This window comes from Grampus griseus (assembly GCF_964374135.1).
Source record: "Grampus griseus genome assembly, chromosome: 2".
Classification (NCBI taxonomy): domain Eukaryota; kingdom Metazoa; phylum Chordata; class Mammalia; order Artiodactyla; family Delphinidae; genus Grampus; species Grampus griseus.
Genome location: NC_139018.1, coordinates 3068152 through 3086276, shown reverse-complemented (window position 1 = coordinate 3086276; position 18125 = coordinate 3068152). Strand labels below are relative to the sequence as shown.

Here is an 18125-nt window from a genome sequence, read left to right as displayed (position 1 = left end):
GGCTCAGAAAGATAAATGGGATACTGTGTTCTAGATGAGGGGCACTTGGCTTAGGGATCAGAGAGGATCTTTCTGACATCTGAGGATGGAAGGATGAAAAGATCTTTCTTTCAAAAGTTTAAAAAAAAAAGAAGAAAGAAAGAAAGGAAGGAAGGAAGGAAGGAAGAAAAGAAAAGAGAAAGACAGACAGAAAGAAAGAAAACAGAAGGAATAAGAAATTGAAACAGGGACTTCCCTGGTGGTCCAGGGGCTAAGACTCTGCGCTCCAAATGCAGGGGGCCCCCGGTTCGATCCCTGGTAGGGGAAATAGATCCCACTTGCTGCAACTTAAAGATCCCGCATGCCTCAAGGAAGATCCTGCACGCTGCAACAAAGATCCTAGATCCTGAGTGCCGCAACTAAGACCCGGCGCAGCCAAATACATAAATATTGAGGGGGAAAAAAAAAAAGAAAGAAAGAAATTGAAACAAATTCCACAAATCTAATCTCCCCTCTGGCCAATCCTTAGTGAGGCCACTAATGATAGACACTGCAGGGAGCATAGCGAACGCAAGATTGACTATGATGACGATGCGATGGTGGTCCTGTGGAGAGAAAAATGATCAGCAAGTTCACTGGAAACTTCTCAGACACCAGCCTGGCCCCCAGCTGCCCCCACCATGAGCATCATGGCATTCATCATATCATACAGCAAATGCTGGTTTTGTCTTCCTTCTTCCAGCCTAGACTCTATACAGAGGGCAGCGATGATGACTCACCCAACAAGCTCTTAGTGTTTGTTGACCAATGGCTCTACTGCCCCCTTGAGACAGGTGCACGCACTAGCGGCTACAAGACACGCGGAATCAGGAGAGTAAAAGGAGGGGAGATTGGGAAAGGATGGGCCGAAGAAGTGGGGGCGGTAGAGCTGCGGACTGAGCTGTGAAGAGGGGTGGGGCTGTTCATTCGCTCGTTTGTTCATTCATTCATATTCGTCCATCATTCATTGCCTGAGCGTGCACCGCTGGACACTGAATGAGTAAAACTACACCCTCGAGGTGCGCCCCGCCTGGGTGAGTGGGTAGGAGGAGGGGGCCGGCATGGAAACAATTTCGGGGTTGGGGAGCACACGTGTTAAAAATGCACACTTTGAGGGACTTCCCTGGTGGCTCAGTGGTTAAGAATCCTCCTGCCAAGGCAGGGGACACGGGTTCCAGCTCTGGTCCGGGAAGATCCCACATGCCGCGGAGCAACTAAGCCCGTGCGCCACAACTACTGAGGCCGCGAGCCACAACTACTGAAGTCCGTGCGCCTAGAGCTCGTGCTCTGCAACAAGAGAAGCCACCGCAATGAGAAGCCCGCGCACGGCAACGAAGAATAGCCCCCACACACACCACAACTAGAGAAAGCCTGCGTGCAGCAAAGAATACCCAACGCAGTCAAAAATAAATAAATAAAATAAAATAAATTTATTAAAAAAATTCACACTTTGAACCACCTCTCGGGTATATTAAATCGGAAGGTCTGGAGGTGGGGCCTAGGAGTCTACGTCCAGGCAGGGTCTTCACGTGACGTTGAGAACATTTGGCCAGGGTGATGTTAGGGCCGGGGCTCTGGAACCTCGAGGACCTTTGCCTGAGAGTTCCCGGACAGCTCCTGGAGGAGGTGATATGTGAACGATAGATACGTCTACGACAAGCCATAAGAAAATTCGGCCGGGTCCTGTTGTTGGTGAAGCGGTGGCAGAGCCGGGCCGGCTCAGGCCCCGCCTACCGATCTGCTCGGTCAGGTGCATTCGCCTTCCGAGGTGTCTTGGCCTGCGGGGCACTCGTAGCTGCCCCCCTTTCCCAGGTGACGCACATTTGAGCGGTCGGCGCTCAGTGACCGGGGTTCGAGTCCCCGCGTCGGCCGTTATGGCGGACGCGGAGCCTGAGGCTGAGGACGGCAGTGAGGATGGCGGCGGCGGCGGCCGCCGGGCTCCCGCAGGCCAGAGAGGCAGCGCCGCGCGCGTGGCCCCGCTGGGCCCCGAGCAGCTGCGGCGGGTCCTGGAGCAGGTGACGAAGGCGCAGCCACCCGCGAAGCCGCCGCCGCCGCCCTTCGTGCTGCAGGACGCGGCGCGGCGGCTGCGGGACGCGGCCCAGCAGGCCGCCCTGCAGCGGGGCCCCGGGGCCGAGCCCCCGCGCCCGCGGCGCCTGCTACCGCCGCAGGTGAGGCGCCGGGAGGGACCTCCGGGGAAACTGAGGCCCGGAGTGGGACGAGGTCTCGCGGCGGGCAGGCCGGAGCCCGCGCCCGCGCTTCCCCCCTTAGGCCTTAGAGCTGCCCAGTCCGAGAGACCGGTGTCCGCCCGCGTTACAATTCAGGGCGTCCCCACACTCAGCTCCATGGGGACCGCAGGCCACCCGCACCTGTCACCGCCCCAGCGTTTTCAACTCCTCCCCCGCTCCGGGCTCTCGGAGCCTGTGCCCATGGCGGCCCCTGCCTGGGACCCAGCCCTGCTCAGGGCTCCCCCGTGCCGCCTGGCTCCTCTCCCAGGCCTTCGTCCGTTCATTCCGCCTCGATCACTCACGGTGTTCCGGGCCCTGCCCGAGGCGCAGCGTCGACCACAGCCCTGGAGGATGTGAGGCATGTTGTGGGCCTGACACGGGGGCTGCTGGAGAGTGAGCAGTCCTTAGGTCTGACACCGGAGTGGAGACCAGAATGGGTTAGAAGGACATTAAGAGGAGAATTTTCCATGTGGAAGGTGCTGCAAGTGGCACGGACGAGACTCGGGACAGAATTAAGTACATTACACTAACTTGGTGCAGGGCTTGTGGCAGTGCCTGTGTTTGTAACCCCAGTTACAAATGGCCCAGCACGTGCCCGACATTCGCTTAATGAATGAGACACGTGAAAGCACTCTGTATACTAGCCAACATCCCTTCTCAGCGGCGCTATTTTCCCGTCACACAGCTCTTGGCTGCTAGGGAAGCTGGATCTAGAACATGGTCTTCCGAGCCCAGAGGGTCCGGTGTAGCACCTGAAGCCTGAGGTCCTTCCCATTACGTGTAAAGGCATCCCCTTTCAGCACTGGGCTTGTAAAGGACAATGCTTCTCACTTCAAAATTGCCATAGATTTTTCTTTCACTAGAATAAATAGGTAGAGAATAGAATCAGCGATCTTCACGGGGTTTCACTTAACGGTTTTTTTTTTTTTTTTTTTTTTTTTGCGGTACGCGGGCCTCTCACTGTTGTGGCCTCTACAGTTAGGAATACAGGCTCCGGACGCGCAGGCCTAGCGGCCATGGCTCACGGGCCCAGCCGCTCCGCGGCATGTGGGATCTTCCCGGACCAGGGCACGAACCCGTGTCCCTTGCATCGGCAGGCGGACTCTCAACCACTGTGCCACCAGGGAAGCCCCGGTTTTGTTTTTGACTGAGTGATTTTGACAGTTTAGGGTCATATCCAGTTGGTCATCAAGACTGGAAAGGTTGTCTCACTAAAGTTTGGGAAGACAAGTATGATCCTGCTTAAATGCCATACTTCTTAGAGGTGTGACCTTGGGTAACGCGACCTCTTTGGGCTTTAGTTTCCTTATTTGTGGGAGGTTTTGGCTTTCCAGCTCGTACTCTGCTGTTGAAACAGATGCCTCTCACATAAGCCCGGCACAGCAGGTCTGTGGAGTCAGAAGGGTGCCAGTGGCTCACTTGCTGGCCTCTGCTCCGTGCCTGGCACTGTGCTGAGCCGCTTGGTTCTCAGCAGCCACACAGAAGTGCTTTTATCAGCGTTTTACAGATGAAGAACTAGCTCAGAGGGGTTGAGTGATTTTTGCCCGGGGTCCCCTAGGTGTGGCTACTCTCCAGGGCCTGTTGAATGTGGCTACAGCTTTTTGGGTTTGGTAGCTTAGGAAAGAGTCCAAAAATGACGTATTCCAGAAAATGAAAGCAAACTTAGGTAGCATGATCGTGTTCAGTAGCTAATCTAGTTGGAATGCTATAAATTCTACCTGCATTCACGACGATGTAATTTTGCAGTCTGTTCAGCTAATATTCTTTGCCCGCGCGCCCCCCCCCCCCACCCCAAGCTGTGCCATGGAGGCCACAAAGACAAATCAGATGTGTACCTTGCCCCTAGGGAGGTTATGATGTTATGAGGCAGGTAAAACATGACTCAGGATAACTTCTGATCAAGGCCAGAAAGCTAGAGGTACGATAAAGAACTAAATGCATTGAGAGAAAGGGAAAGGTTATTTCTGGCTGAGGGGGTCAGAAGAGGTGGCATTTGAACTAGATCTGCAGGGTGGGTCCAAGTTGAAAATACAGGAGAGGAGAGGCAGTGCTGGAGGTGGGGCAGGGTGTGCCTTTGGAGATCCCAGGCCTTGTGGTTCTCTGTCGGGGGTGGTGTGGATTAGAAGGCACAGACCAAGTGAACACACTCCCACAGGTCAGCCCCTATCCCTCCCATCCTTCCCGTTCCTGCCCCACAGAAACATTTCCAGTTTCCTACCACACAACGTGCCCTTTTTCATGCATCCCTGCGTTCACACGTTTTTCCTTACACCTAGAATATGTGTTCCATCTGGCAAAAATTCTACTCAGCTTTCAAGACCCCCCGCGGAGGTCACCGCTTCTGGGAAGCCTACCAGGCCTGAACTGTTCCTGCCCCTCTTACTGCACCCGTTGCACCTTGGTGTTGCTTTCCTATCGGTGTTCCTTAGGAAACCTACTCTGCCTTCAGAATCATCAGTGGCGTTTTGAAAGTACAGATTTTGAGGCAGGATATCCTGAGTCAGCAAGTTTGTAGGTGACTGAGGTGGGGCAGGGGAAACACCCCCTCCGCAAGGGTGAGGCTGGGACTTAACTTTTGTTTGTGTATTGGCACCCAGAGATACTTAGTAAAACTCTGTTGAATGAAATAGACATATAACAAAGTATCAAGTATAGTACCCACTTGGTAAACTGGTCTGGAAAGCAGATGAAAGAATTAGACCACCTTGGCCACTTGTGGTAATTCTAAAACAATAGGATTTGGCCTGGGGGGTGGGGGGGTTCTGTCTGTCTTTAATGGCATTATCTGGTAATACCCCAAGAGCTTAGAGACACTTTCGAAGTGATTGGTAGTAAAGTGAAACAAATGTGATTCTTAAAAGATGTGCAAGTAAATCTAGTTGTCATTGGATTCACAGTAGCCCAGGACCAGCTCTGTACCCTTCATCAAAAACCAATATGTTGACTTGTCTCTGCTGTTTGTAGTAAGTGTATAACATGCACTCAGACAGATACACCCCAGCTTGATTTCAAGGGTTTCCATTCTGTCCTGTGTGATATTTTTGTTGACCCTCTACTTGGTAGAGGGTTGAGTCCAAAGAGGGCCTGTTGGTGACCCCAAATTGGTGGCTCTCAACTGGGGGCAGTTTTGCCCCAGGGGGGGCGTTTGGCGCTGTCTGGAGACATTTTTGATTGTCACAGCTTGGGGAGTGCTACTGGCATCTGGTGGGTAGAGGCTGGGATGGTGCTCAACAGTGCATAGCACACCTGCCACGACACACTTACTGGTCCGAAATGTCAGTTGTGCTGCAGTTGAGAAAGCCGGCTCTGGGTGATGAGGTTTGTCTGTCTTTTCTCCCTGGAGAAAGATGCTCATTGTTTCTGCTTGGTGAGGGCAGGAGCCTTGTTTTGCTGCCCCTCCCCCGGGCCCATGACAGCATTTAGTCTCCGTAAAGCGCTGTGTCGGGCATCCGGTCACTGCTCAGTATTTGTGGAACTTTGTTGGCAGCATTCCTTCCCTTTGGTGGGTGTTTTGCTGTTACAGACAGTGCTGCCTTGAACCTCCCAGACATACATCTTTGTGCCTGTGCCAGTGTTTCTTCTGGGATCCAAGAAGCAGGATTGTTGGGGATCAAAAAGCACATGCGGGGCTTCCCTGGTGGCGCAGTGGTTGAGAGTCCGCTTGCTGATGCAGGGGACACGGGTTCGTGCCCTGGTCCTGGAGGATCCCACATGCCGCGGAGCAGCTGGGCCCGTGAGCCGTGGCCGCTGAGCCTGTGCGGCCGGAGCCTGTGCTCTGCAACGGGAGAGGCCACAGCAGTGAGAGGCCCGCGTATCGCAAAAAAAAAAAAAAAAAAAGCACATGCATTTAAAACTTCATTAGATGTCAAAAAAAAAAGTTGGTGAAGAAATGCAGCCCCGCTCCTAGGTGTGTGCCCTGGAGGAACTCACACGTGTATACACACACGTACATCACAGCGCAGAGCAGACCAGAGAGCGCAGGGTTGGTGACCACCTGTCCTCTGACAGGAGAACATTGATCTCATGCTGCAGAGCAAATGAACGCCTGAGAGCTGCACACCTCAATATGGATGAATTTCACAAACAAGATAGGGAGGAAAAAGCCCCAACAAGATACCGGAGATGATATTCACTTACCTATAGCTTAAAAACACATCAAAACAGAACTGCATATCTTTAGGGATATCTACAAGTGTAATATAAAGAATGCATGAGAATGGTAAAGAGCAGATTCAGGACAGGGTGAAGAAAAAGGCATGCGGGTTGGGGGCATAGCAGAGGGCTTTCCCCGGGTAGTAATGTTGCATGTTGTAAGGTAGGTGGTAGCGACCTGAATACATAGTTCTTTATGGCATTTTTGGTTTCCAGAATTTCACTGAAAACTTTTAAAAAAGAGGCCACATATTGAATTGAGTCCAATTTAGAGTACTAAGAACTCCAGGTTAACACACATATGGTAAAACTATAAAGAAGGATATTCATGAGCTCATTACTGGATCTTGACTGGTATTTTTTTTTTAAAGTGATGTAGAGTAGATGCTGTCAGAGGCCTTTCTGCAGGAGTGGTAAGGGCGTGAACGTTTTATTTTGTTATGTATATGCAAATGTTTCTGTAAGCACGAGGGGTGTGACGTAAAATGGATTACTGTGGACTGGGCAGAAGGGTTGAGAAGCACCACTGTAAACACTACAGATACATTATATAGACTCTTTTCTATGTAAGATGTATAAGTTAGAAAAAAATCTCAACAGTGGATTTAAGATGAGAGTAAAATTGTAGAAATGTTGGTAAGCATAGTCCTTCTTTTCTCTTTCTGTGTTTAAGCAATTGGAAGCCATCTGTGTCAAGGTTACATCTGGAGGGACGAAAGGTCAGGAAAAGCCGATGCCTGCACTGGCCACCATCCAGCCCAAGACAGCCAGGCCGAGCCAGCCGCTCGGGAGACACTGCAGCGCGCTGGGGCTCAGCGTCACCAGCTCGCAGCTGCTCGGGGCGCAGCCCCTCCTGAGCACCGGGCCACAGCCGCGTTTCCTGAGTCACTCACCTCAGCCTCCTGTTCAGGTGTTCGTCCAGAGGCCACTGCTCGCCCTCCGACCAGACCCTGCGAAGAGAGTCTTGGCCTCTGAGGCCCTGAGTGGACAAGGCACCACGTTGTCCCCTCTGTCAGCCTCTGACCCACCAGCAGGAACATCTGTTTCATCCAGTCCAGCAAATTTATTTATTTCCAACTCGCAAACAAAATGCACCAAGAAACTAAAAAAATCTTTAAAAGTGAAAACACGTTCTGGACGGATATCTCGACCTCCCAAGTATAAAGCTAAAGATTATAAATTCATAAAAACAGAGGATTTGGCCGGTGGGCACCCCTCAGACTCTGACGACTATTCAGAACTGAGCGTGGAGGAAGATGAAGACCACAGCGGAAGGCAGGCGCTCTTTGATTTATCGAGCTGCTCTCTGAGGCCCAAAACTTTTAAGTGTCAGACCTGTGAAAAGTCATATATAGGAAAGGGGGGGCTCGCGCGGCACTTTAAGCTGAATCCAGGCCATGGCCACCTGGAGCCTGAGACGTTGCTGTCTAAGAAAGCCAATGGGAGCATGATCCTGGGCCCCACGGAGGGCAGGACCACCAGCCTGGCATCCCGGGAGCTGTCCACGCCAGCGCTTCTAAGTGAGGAAGGGGCCCGCTCAGCACGGGGTGGCCTGCAGGTAACGTTTCTGTCTGGTGATAGCGTCCGGATTCCTGCCCATCCTTTTTTTTTTTTTTTTTTAATCTTTTTTTGGCCATGCCGCACGGCATGTGGGATCTTAGTTCCCCGACCAGGGATCGAACCCACGCCCCCTGTATTGGCAGCATGGAGCCTTAACCACTGGACCGCCAGGGAAGTCCCCTGCCCATCATCCTTAAATTAACTTTACGTTGTCTGCACTGCTGCCAGATAATCGAGGAGAAGTGTGTCTTCCGTCCAGTGCCGACGGTTTACTGACGGGAACGCAGGCACCAGTCCTGTAGATCCGGTCAGTAAAACTAATCGCAACCACTCTCGGCTCATGCTGACATGACTGTGGGCCTGGGAAAGGTCCAAGTGGGGGGCGCCAGTCCACAGGGCTGCTGCCTGGGGCGTCCGCAGTAAGACGTCTGCTTGCCGTGTTCTCTCCTTGCTTTGCCCCTTCTGAAACTCAATCGGACAAAGCAGATACGAGTCACCATGAGTTTGCATCACCACGTCAACGTTTATTTACTGAAATTTTAACTTACCCAACATGTGTGGTGAGCATTTGTGTGCCATGTACAGTAGGTCAGTTATTTAAAAAACAGCAGGTGGATCACGTTAACAAGTGGCAGGCCTCTGTGGTCGCCCTCATCCCTCTTTGTCTTAAGCTTCCTTCCTTTTCCTTTGACTTGTGTTAGCTGTTGTTCGTTATTTGTAGTTTTCAGACATTAAATAGAGAAACCGGCGTTGGAATTGATGTGACTACTTGATGGGAGTTTGTGACTTTAGGGACCTGGAAGCTGTTGAAAATGCATGTTTGCCTGCTCGTGGCGACCTCATTCCCAGCAGCGGACAGGGTTCCTGCGGGAGGGCTGAGGCCGGCGGCTGCTTCCGCTTTCACATCCGCTCCTTGGGGCCTGCACAGACACCTCCTGGGCCCAGGAGATCTGTACTGAGTGAGGCCTAGTGGTAGAACCATGGGACAGCCCTGTGTTAGGATTCAAAAATATTGTCTCACCTTGCAGCCTCAGTAATAATAGTAATAACAGTAATACCGTTTATTGCTCGCCTGCTTTGGGCAGGAACATCACATACGTTTTCTCATCCTGTGAGAGCCCTAAAGGCAGGTGCAGGAGTCCCTACTGGAGACGAGGCGCATGGGGCTCAGAGGGGATGACGGGCTCCCCGTCGAGGCACGCCTAGGACTCTATCCAGGCTGGGGTTAGACCCAGGTCTTTTGACCTCAAAGCCTGCACTCTAGGCCCGGCTGCCTCTGCTAGGAGTTTCTACGCATCTCACAGCTGGCAAGAGCCCGACTTTTGAGAGACCTCTAACTTTTCTCAAGTTGTAGCAGGACCAGCATGACCATGTAGTTTGTCACCCAAACCCGGACATTCTGAGAATGAAAGGGGCACTATTAATCATTCCAAGGGACAGCAGGCACAGCCAGGACTGCCTCAGACAAACTGGAGGACCAGGTCGGCTGGCACTTCCATTTCCTTCAGTAATGAAATCTTACACCACAGCAAAAGCAGCTTTTGGATATCTGACTTCTGGAATTGAGGCACCTAGCCTTGCTCCAGACGGCTTTGAGGCCGTGGGGTCCCAGAGCGGCTCCCTCCAGCCAGAACTATGTCTCGTCTCCTCTCCTGAGTCGGCCGTGGATGGCCACGTGGTGCTTAAAGCCACAGGCGGACCTGGCGTTCCTCCTGAGGCTCCATTTTAATGAAGATTTGGAGGGAAAATTCTTTAAGAGGACACACTTTGTGCTACCTTTCCTTGTATTTAACCTTCCACCAGTCCTGGGAGATGTAGGTGTATTATTCCTATTTTCAGAGGAGGAGGGAATTGGCACAGAATGAGGAAATAGCTAGATAGTGTTAGATCCCGATTCTTTTCACAAAGCTGTGCAAATCCATGGAGACAGAAAGTAGATTAGTGGCTGCTGGGTCTGGGGGGAGGGAGGAATGTGTGATAATGTGTCGGGTTTCTTTGGGGGATGATGAAACTGTTTTGGGATTAGATAGTGGTGATGGTTACACAACCTTGTGAATATCCTAAAATCCACCTAATTGTATATTTCCAAAGGATGAACTTTATGGTATTTGAAATATATCCAATAAAAAATAATTTAAAAAATCTAAAAGTCATGGGTAAATTATGAATTAACAAAATTCAGGTCAATTTTCAAGATGGTAGTGACATCAGAAAAGTCTTTTGTTTCATTTTGGGCAACACCCCAGGGTTAGGGTTTGTCAGCCCTGACCTGCAGGGTAGTATTCATCTGGTGTCTTAAAGGGATACGTGGTTTACCTGTAAGATGCATTGATTATAGTTTATGTGTCTTAATTATGCAAAGAAGAAGAATTTAGCAAGTTCCTTGCTTTTGACTTGACGTTTTTCTGTTTTAAGGTTTTCATCATGGTGTATAAAGCATGATTATTTTATTTTTGTTTGGGTGTGCAACCCTATCTAGAATGGTCAGTCTGTAGACGTTGAAGAGGCGCTGGTGTCTGAACCAAAAAATGGAAGTTTTTCAGCCCTTTTGGGATCAGAGAGACACCCCGGACCTAGAAGAAGCGGCTACTCCGTGGCCCTCCCAGAGCCCAGCGCAGCCGTCCTGGAGCAGAGTGGAGCGGTTGGCCCGCAGGTGGGCGTTGGGGCAGCGTGTGCACAGGGCCCGGCAAGGAGCAGAGCCAGGCTCCTGGAGGTGCGTCGCTCTTAGAACCCTGTTCTTGAAACCTGTGTCTCTGGCATGGTACGTGGCAGTTCACTATTAGGTTTCTGAATTTAGAAGTAAAATACCCAGTTTAGGTCAACTAAGCAGTTCACCTGATGTGTAATTAGACGAAGTGTGTAATAAATTCAAAGACAGCATTATCTGAAATAACTCCTAGGTGTACCTGTTTGAAATGACCAGAGGGCCTTAAATATAGAGCGGCTTGCCTTTTTCAGTTTTAGAATAATTATAAGCTGTGTTTTCATGGAAGCAGTTTAGAAAACAACAGAAATGGTTTTCTATTTTTTTGTAAAACGTTTCAAGGTATAAAAGCATGTTTCAGGTTTGGAACTCTAGAATCTCCATTCCACCCCCTTGAAAGTAAGTTTATCGAATTTAGTTGGATTGGCTTAGAAAAGCGGAAACCCAAACTTACCCGAATTGTCTTTGACTAGGATGTATTTATTTGCCTGCTAATGGCTGGATGAGTATCTTAAAGAAAAGAAGTGAAAAACAGCAAGAGAGAGCACGAGATAGTTAGTGAGACAACTGGCCCCAGAAGGAGTGGCTTGCTGGCAGCAGCCCCGCCTCCCAGCTCCGACCACGGGCTTCCCGCAGGCACCGCAGCGGCGCAGCTGCTGTGCCTCGTTTCACTGAGTCCCTGACCATAGTAGCTCCACTTAGGTGAGAAACCTGAACCTCACAGGGGCTGTTAACTTGTACCAGGTCCCCCCGCAGGTCGGTGGCGGATCCAGAATTTGGATCTGAGACCAGTGAGGTGACCCTAACACGCCACCTTGACTGGCAGTGCCACACCTCTCATACTGAGAGTCGAGGACTGCTCCGAACAGCACCGCTCTTGATCTTACAGATGGGAGTCTCCCCAGAAACGGGCATTCATTTATACAGGAACTGGGTGTCCATCCAGTAACGGGCCCTGTCCTGGCTGGGCGGGAACGCCGTGCAAGGGGAGAGCTGGCGGCCAGAGCAGTCAGCGGCAGCACGGCCAGGTGCGCGTGGCTGGGAAGCGGGGAACTAGGAGGTGCCCTCTCTGCTGCTGTGATGCGCGTCCTGGACGTCCGGACGTGGGCCAGACCGCAGAGGGGCCATGCCCCACACGCCCACCTTCTCACGCCTCCTGAGTGCTGGAAACCAGCTGGTCGTTTTGCTCTAAGGGCTCTTGAAAGTCACGATTAGACATTTTTATCTTGCAAATGAAAAGGTTTTCCTTTTGCTTTTTGACTGTTTTATGACCATCTGTGGCTTCCTTGGAACCCCTGCCAGTTTGCAGCTCCCAATTGATGGCCCTTCCTAAGCCCTGAGCCCGTGACCTCCCTGAGCCTCGTATGACTGTTTCTAGGAAGTGTCGGTTTCGCCCTGACATTCTTGCCTCCCTGGGTGATCTCACTCATCCTCCTGGTTTCTCAAACCACCTTCCATCTGCTGACTCTCACGCCTGTACTTCTGTCCAGACCGCTCCCGAGCTTCAGAGCTGGTTTCAGGCATCCCCACCTGCTGTCCTGTAGAGCCCTCCACATCCTGCCGGAGCCCACAGGCTGGCTTCCTGCCCCACCCCCTATTATCAGGGGGCTGCCTGGGTGCTCAGCTGGGTGCCCAGAGGCACCCATGACTCCTCTTTTCCCCCTTCACTCACCCCTCCCCCATCCTGAGGGCTGAGGATGGTGCCCTCCCTGCATCCTCTCCCCCTCCCCCCCACCTTGGGTCCTAGTCTCCTCGTCTGTCCTGCCTGTACATGTGCTTTGGTGGTGGTCTCCTGGCGGAGGGTGAGCCCTGGAGAGCAGGAAGCACATTTCCCCACCGCTGTGTCCTTCTCCAGGGCCTGGCGCCCACCACTCGTTCAGTGCTGTCGCGCGGGAGCCAGACTCTGAACCCACCGTTGACCACGGGGCTTTGTCAGCGGGTGAGCAAGTGCGATGCTTAACAAGGCAGAACGTTTACAGTTGAGAGGCGCGTAATCACTGAGAATTTAGGGAACTTTCTGCCTTCTGTGTTCTCTGCTACAACAACTCGTTGGCTGCTGGGAAATTCTTTCCATACTGTCAAAGATGTCAAACGCTTTCTTCTGGTAGTTTCTCCACCAGTGTGACCGGGAGGATCTAGTGGAGTTGGCTCTGCCTCTGCTGGCTCAGGTCGTGACCGTGTCTGAATTTCTTCTGATGAAGGTGAGTCTCCTGAGTGTTTCTAAGTGATTGAGGGGATGATTTGAAGTTATTTAGAAAGGCATCCTTCATATTTACTTAGAAGGAGCCAGGCCCTTGGAAATCCTCTCCCTGCCCCAGGACAGAGCTAAAGTGAGCCTGCCGGTCCTGCCCGGATGCCCAGCACACGGCTCTCAGGCAGGCCGCTCGTGGACCCGTGACTGTTTTCACTTTGTGTGGGAGGAGCGACAGTCACCTTTCTCCTGGCTCCCACCCACCTGCCAGCCTCCTCCACTGCAGCTCTGCCCCCGATAAGCCCGCTCTGAGATGCGGCCTCACCACCGGCACCCACGCTCCCCGGAGGCGCCCCGCGGAGCAGAGGCCTGGCCCTCCCTGGCCTGCAGGCCCTGGACTGTGCCCATTTTCGTCCTCAGGGCCTCTCTGCCTTCCCATACCGCTCCCCTGGCCACCATCCTCTTGTGGCCCTCATCTGGGCTGGTTTGTTTCCTGGGCCGCTTCTCCCAGGCCCGTTCTGGTGCCCTGCCGAGCACAGTGCTGGGCACATAGGCTCTCGCTGGGGAGCGAAGGCAGTGCCTGTGTTCATGGCTGCTGAGGGCTGAGGAGCTTGAGTCCTTCCTCTTTCAGATTTCTCTCTGTATTTTCCATTTCATTGCCTCGGGTTTAAACATTTTTTTTGTCATCTTTATCTTCACTAAGGTTGAAAAAGGTCATCTAGCAAAACCTTTCTTCCCAGCTGTGTACAAGGAATTTGAAGAGTTGCATAAAATGGTTAAGAAAATGTGTCAAGATTACCTCCATAGCTCTGGTCCCTGTTCTCTGGAAATAAACAACAGTAAGGTAACAAGCTCACAAGAGAGACTCGCTCTTATAGCCAAAAGAAGGCAGTCCATTAAAAAGGAGGATGTTTATTTTAGTAGTGACATCTTCCCAGTCAGCTTCTTCTAGCTTTTTCTACTGTCAAGTGCAGGTTTTTTTTCTTAATATAAAAGCGATACATGCTTTTTTCAGAAAACTCGGAAATGCAGATAAGCTAAAAGAAAATTGCAAACACCCATAATCCTCCCACTCACCGACGATCACAGTGAATAGACTGTGTCTTTCTTCAGTGTGTAGGTGTTTGCAAAGGGCTGAGTTACACAGGGACCAGTAGTTATTTTTTGCGGTTGTGTCGACAGAATTCTCATTTCAGTGTCATTGCCTTTAGCTATATTGGGTCCTTGACCAAAAGATGTCATGAGCTGATGAGGATTTACTTGTCTCGGATCAGACCCTTTGCTGGGCAGAGTGTGGCCCGTGGTCAGGTCACCAGGGGCCTCTCACTGTGTCCAGCACGGAGACTCAGGTCTGTGCCTCCACTGAGCAGCTCACTGACTCCCGGCAAGTCCCTGCACCCTCCACCCCTCTGCCAAAGGGCAGCACTGAGCTCACGGGCTTTTCCGGCTCTCACGTGCCGGGGCTGTAATAGTCTGGTTTCGCCAGACTGTTGAACAACACGGATGGGCTTGGAGGGCATTATGCTGAGGGAGGTAAGTCAGAGGAAGACAAATGCGGTATAGCATCAATTATATGCGGGATCTGAGAAATACAACCAGCTAGTGAATACAGGTACGTAAGTAAGTAGGTCAGAAGGTAAATAAGTGGTGTCGGGTTTACTAAAAAATCACTCACACAACAATGAAGACTGCTTAGGCCATGTTGGCTTTGACTGCTCCTAACATGTGATTACACTGACGATGGAGCTGCCTGTCTGTGATTGGAAAGGTGAGTGTTTGCTCAGTACAGAGCAGTTAGTTGCTTCTGTAGCAAGAAGTCTTAATCTACACTGTAATATAATACATGGGTTTTTTGGGTTTTGTTTTTTGTTTTTTTTTTGGCCATGATCATTAGTTTTATACAAATTCAATATTTAATATAACCTAATAAACTCTTGTGTTTTATTTTCTTAAATCATACATTTTTAAAATGCAGTGGATTCTTTGCTAGGCCTCCCATAGATGCCCCAGTTGGCAGTGGTCACCTACCTGTTTGTAAACTGTCGGTTAAGCCGGTGTGGGTACCATCCTTACGGAGCAGAGAGGACGTGCACGAACGCTGTGCACGCTCACCGGGACCCTTTGTGGGCAGTTCGGGATGTGACGCAGCCTCTTTGGAGTGAACACAGTGGCTCTGTTGGCAGGGGACACTGTCAGGTTGTTGGGCACTAAGCTTGCCGACCCCTGTTCTCTAGCTTAACCTTGACCTGCTGCCCTTCCTTCCTTCCCCACCCCTTGCCTGCTCTGTGGTGTTCTCTTTATGCTGTCCAGGTATCAGTGATGATAGCTGTTGGTTATTACCTTAACATCCAGTGCTTTACGTAGGTTTTGTATAGGGAGTCTAATCTAATCTTTACAAAGTCCCTTCAGGGCAACTGTGGTCTCCCTCATAAGATAAGGAGACTTAGCAGGTAGGTGGTTTCCAAGGTCACCCAGGTTCTGAGCAGAGGTGCTGGGGTCCAGCTCTGGCTCTCAAACCCACATCCTTTCCACCAACTGGTAAAGGAGATCTGGTCCCAGAATAGGCAGGATTATCTTTCTGAAGATACCAGTGAGAATTCAGCAAAGGAGGAATAATGGGCAAGAAAGTTACCATGGTGTCAGACTAACATTATGAAGCTTGTGACGACAATTTATCTTCATTTTTCCCACTGTTTAGGTGGTACCTTGCTGTACAAAGGGACTTCATAGATTTAAACTCAGCCCTTTGTTCTTAAGTGTTGACACGATTCCGAATCTTGTGTTTTGAGTGGAGCGTCTCTATGGGCCCCTTTCTGCTCAGGTTGCCGAGTCCTTAGGAATCACAGAAGAATTCCTGAGGAAAAAAGAAGTACACACGGACTGCACTCCTCCCAAGCGCAGCAGCCGAGAGGACCACCCGGAGGACCTGGAGGGCACTGGCCCGCAGAAGAGGGAGAATGAGGTGGGCGTGGCCGTGAGGGGCGCCCGGCTACTGTCTGCTCCACATTGCACTGTTGGGGCTGGATCTCTTCAACTCACAACACTGTTTTCCAGGAAGAAAAGGTGCAAGGTGGCCTGTTTCTCCCTAGTCTTAGCTGGTTGCATCTTCTCTTCCTAGACCGCAGAGGACAGGCTGGCTTCGGTGAAAAGGACCAGAAGAGAAACTGTGCCCCAGGACACTACAGAGTATTCTGCCGACGGTGGAGGCCTGCAGAGGCTGGCCTCGTGTGCCCCAGCTGCCAGTGCGGGTAAAACACTCTTTGCGGGGTGCACCCTGGGGCTCAGAGGCCTGCTGCTTGGGTGGGTGCCCCTATGGCCACATCTCAGAGAACCCTCTGGTTTCTCAAGAGTTTTACCCCAACCTCCCAGTGTGCTGTGGTTCCATGTTTATTCCCCATGAGTCTTGGGGTCTTTGGGCTTTTCCTGGGTGCTTTCTTGAAACGAAGACCTGCCTCGTGGTACTGAGTCGGTTGTACCTGGCGGGGGTCCCAAGAAGTTAGGCAGACCTGAGACCAGGGACAGGTCCCAAGGACACACCAAGTCCACGGCTTGGCTTTCGTGAGACTTGGCTCTAAGTGGCAGCTGAGAGTTAACGTTCGAAAATGGGACGTGTTCCGGCTTTATTTCGCCAGAACTGATCAATGAGACAGCTCGAATGTACGGCAGGCATGCTGAGAATGGTTATACAACTTTCTAAAATCTCATCAGGGCCGCCTGATACCTCGCCTGATCCTAAAGTCTCTAATTTAAAGAGGCATTCTCCCTTCTAGAACTTATTACTTAATTCTTCCGGAGGGGAGGGCAGATTTATTCATTGAGAACCATGAAAACCCTCTGGCACCTGCTTGGAACACAGCTCCTCTCCCCTAACTAGTCTGAGTTTCCTCTTTTAATTTCATCCATTCTTGGAAGCTACCAAGTAACAAGGAGGGTTTATGTTTTCATTTTTTGGGCAAGAAAATTACTTTGGACTAGCTTGTTTTGCATAGTGAGTACAGTGACCGGCCATAGCAGTACACAAATGATTGTCTGTTTTTCCCAACTGTTTAGGTTTTGCCCCTGGAGTGAATGGGGGAGCGTCTCACCTACCTGAAGAAAGTCCCACGATGCCGGTTTCTGAGCTCGACAGCAGCACAGCACAGGCAGGCCAGCAGCTGAAAGCATTTGCTGACTCAGCCGCTGGGAGTGGGTCTGCAGACCCTGCTCTCTTGTTTCGAGAAGCCCGTGGGCTGGGGGTTTATACTCAGTTAGGAGAACCAGGGTCTCTGGCCCAAGACCAGGTGGCAGCGTCCTCTGGGGAGAAGGCCCAGGAACACTCGTCAGAACAGGATGCTGGGGACGGCCAGGGAAGCCGGGCTCTCTGTAGCACCTCGATGGCCCTGCTGCCTGGCCGGCCTGGAAATGCAGAGGCGGGAAGCCTCCGCGAGGTGCGCGGCTCCCACCTGAGCAGCCCGCGGTCCGGCCCCGGCGAGGTCCTGCTTCTGGAGGCCGCCGCCCCGCCGCAGGAGAAAGCATGGTCCGTGGACGTCGTGCCAGCTGGCTATGCCTACGGCACCACGTCTGAGCCGGGGCCTCAACCCAGCCAGGGCGGATTGCTGGGTCCTGAAGGGGGCCTCACAGGCCACGCGGGGGACTTGGACCCATCGCCCTGCGGGACCGAGACACATGCTGACCGGAGGGAGCTGGAGGGCATCACTGCCGTCAGGGAAGCCATGGTTTTCGAAAATGCCAGTGGGGGTCCCACGTTGCCATCCCAGCGACAGGAGCAGATATTTATCCAGACTTCTGATGGGCGTATCTTGTCCCATCCAGGCTCCATAGTGTCCGGGGAGGGGAACATTGTCATAGTGACCGACACAGAGGGGCCTGCCCTGCAGCCGGGGCCCCCGGAAGGAGTTCCTCTGGAAACCATGGAGACGGAGCCCTCTCATGAAATGGAGGCAGAACCGCAGTCCTAGATTTGTATGTATTTTACCTGGAGGTCTACTTCAAGGAATGTTTATTTTTCTAATGTGAATACTGACACAAGTGAACATTTTATTTATAAAGAATAATGTCTTTCTACCCCACTGTCTACCTTTTTCTACATCTTTCTCATTGTAATAATGGCAGATACGTTACCTGATAACAAATTCCCGATACATCTAACTGGTAGGAGCTTTTGACCACTATTGCAGTTAATACCACTACACTGTTTCTTGAATCTCCCCTGCTCCCCAGTTCCAAAAAACTACGCCCCCTTTCTCTTCGGTGATATGCTGCTCTTTCACCAGAC

At 51.6% G+C, this 18125-nt stretch overlaps 1 protein-coding gene across 1 annotated transcript; it reads left to right on the top strand.

Moving 5' to 3' along the window:
• Positions 1-1892: 1892 nt before the first annotated feature.
• ZNF839 (zinc finger protein 839) lies at positions 1893-18125 on the top strand (the record flags this gene model as incomplete). Its single annotated transcript, XM_082647848.1, has 7 exons — positions 1893-2186; positions 7069-7953; positions 10435-10668; positions 12768-12860; positions 15672-15812; positions 15969-16098; positions 16901-18125. The coding sequence occupies 7 exons, from the start codon at positions 1893-1895 to the stop codon at positions 17806-17808; spliced, it is 2685 nt and encodes an 894-aa protein (XP_082503974.1). The 3' UTR covers positions 17809-18125.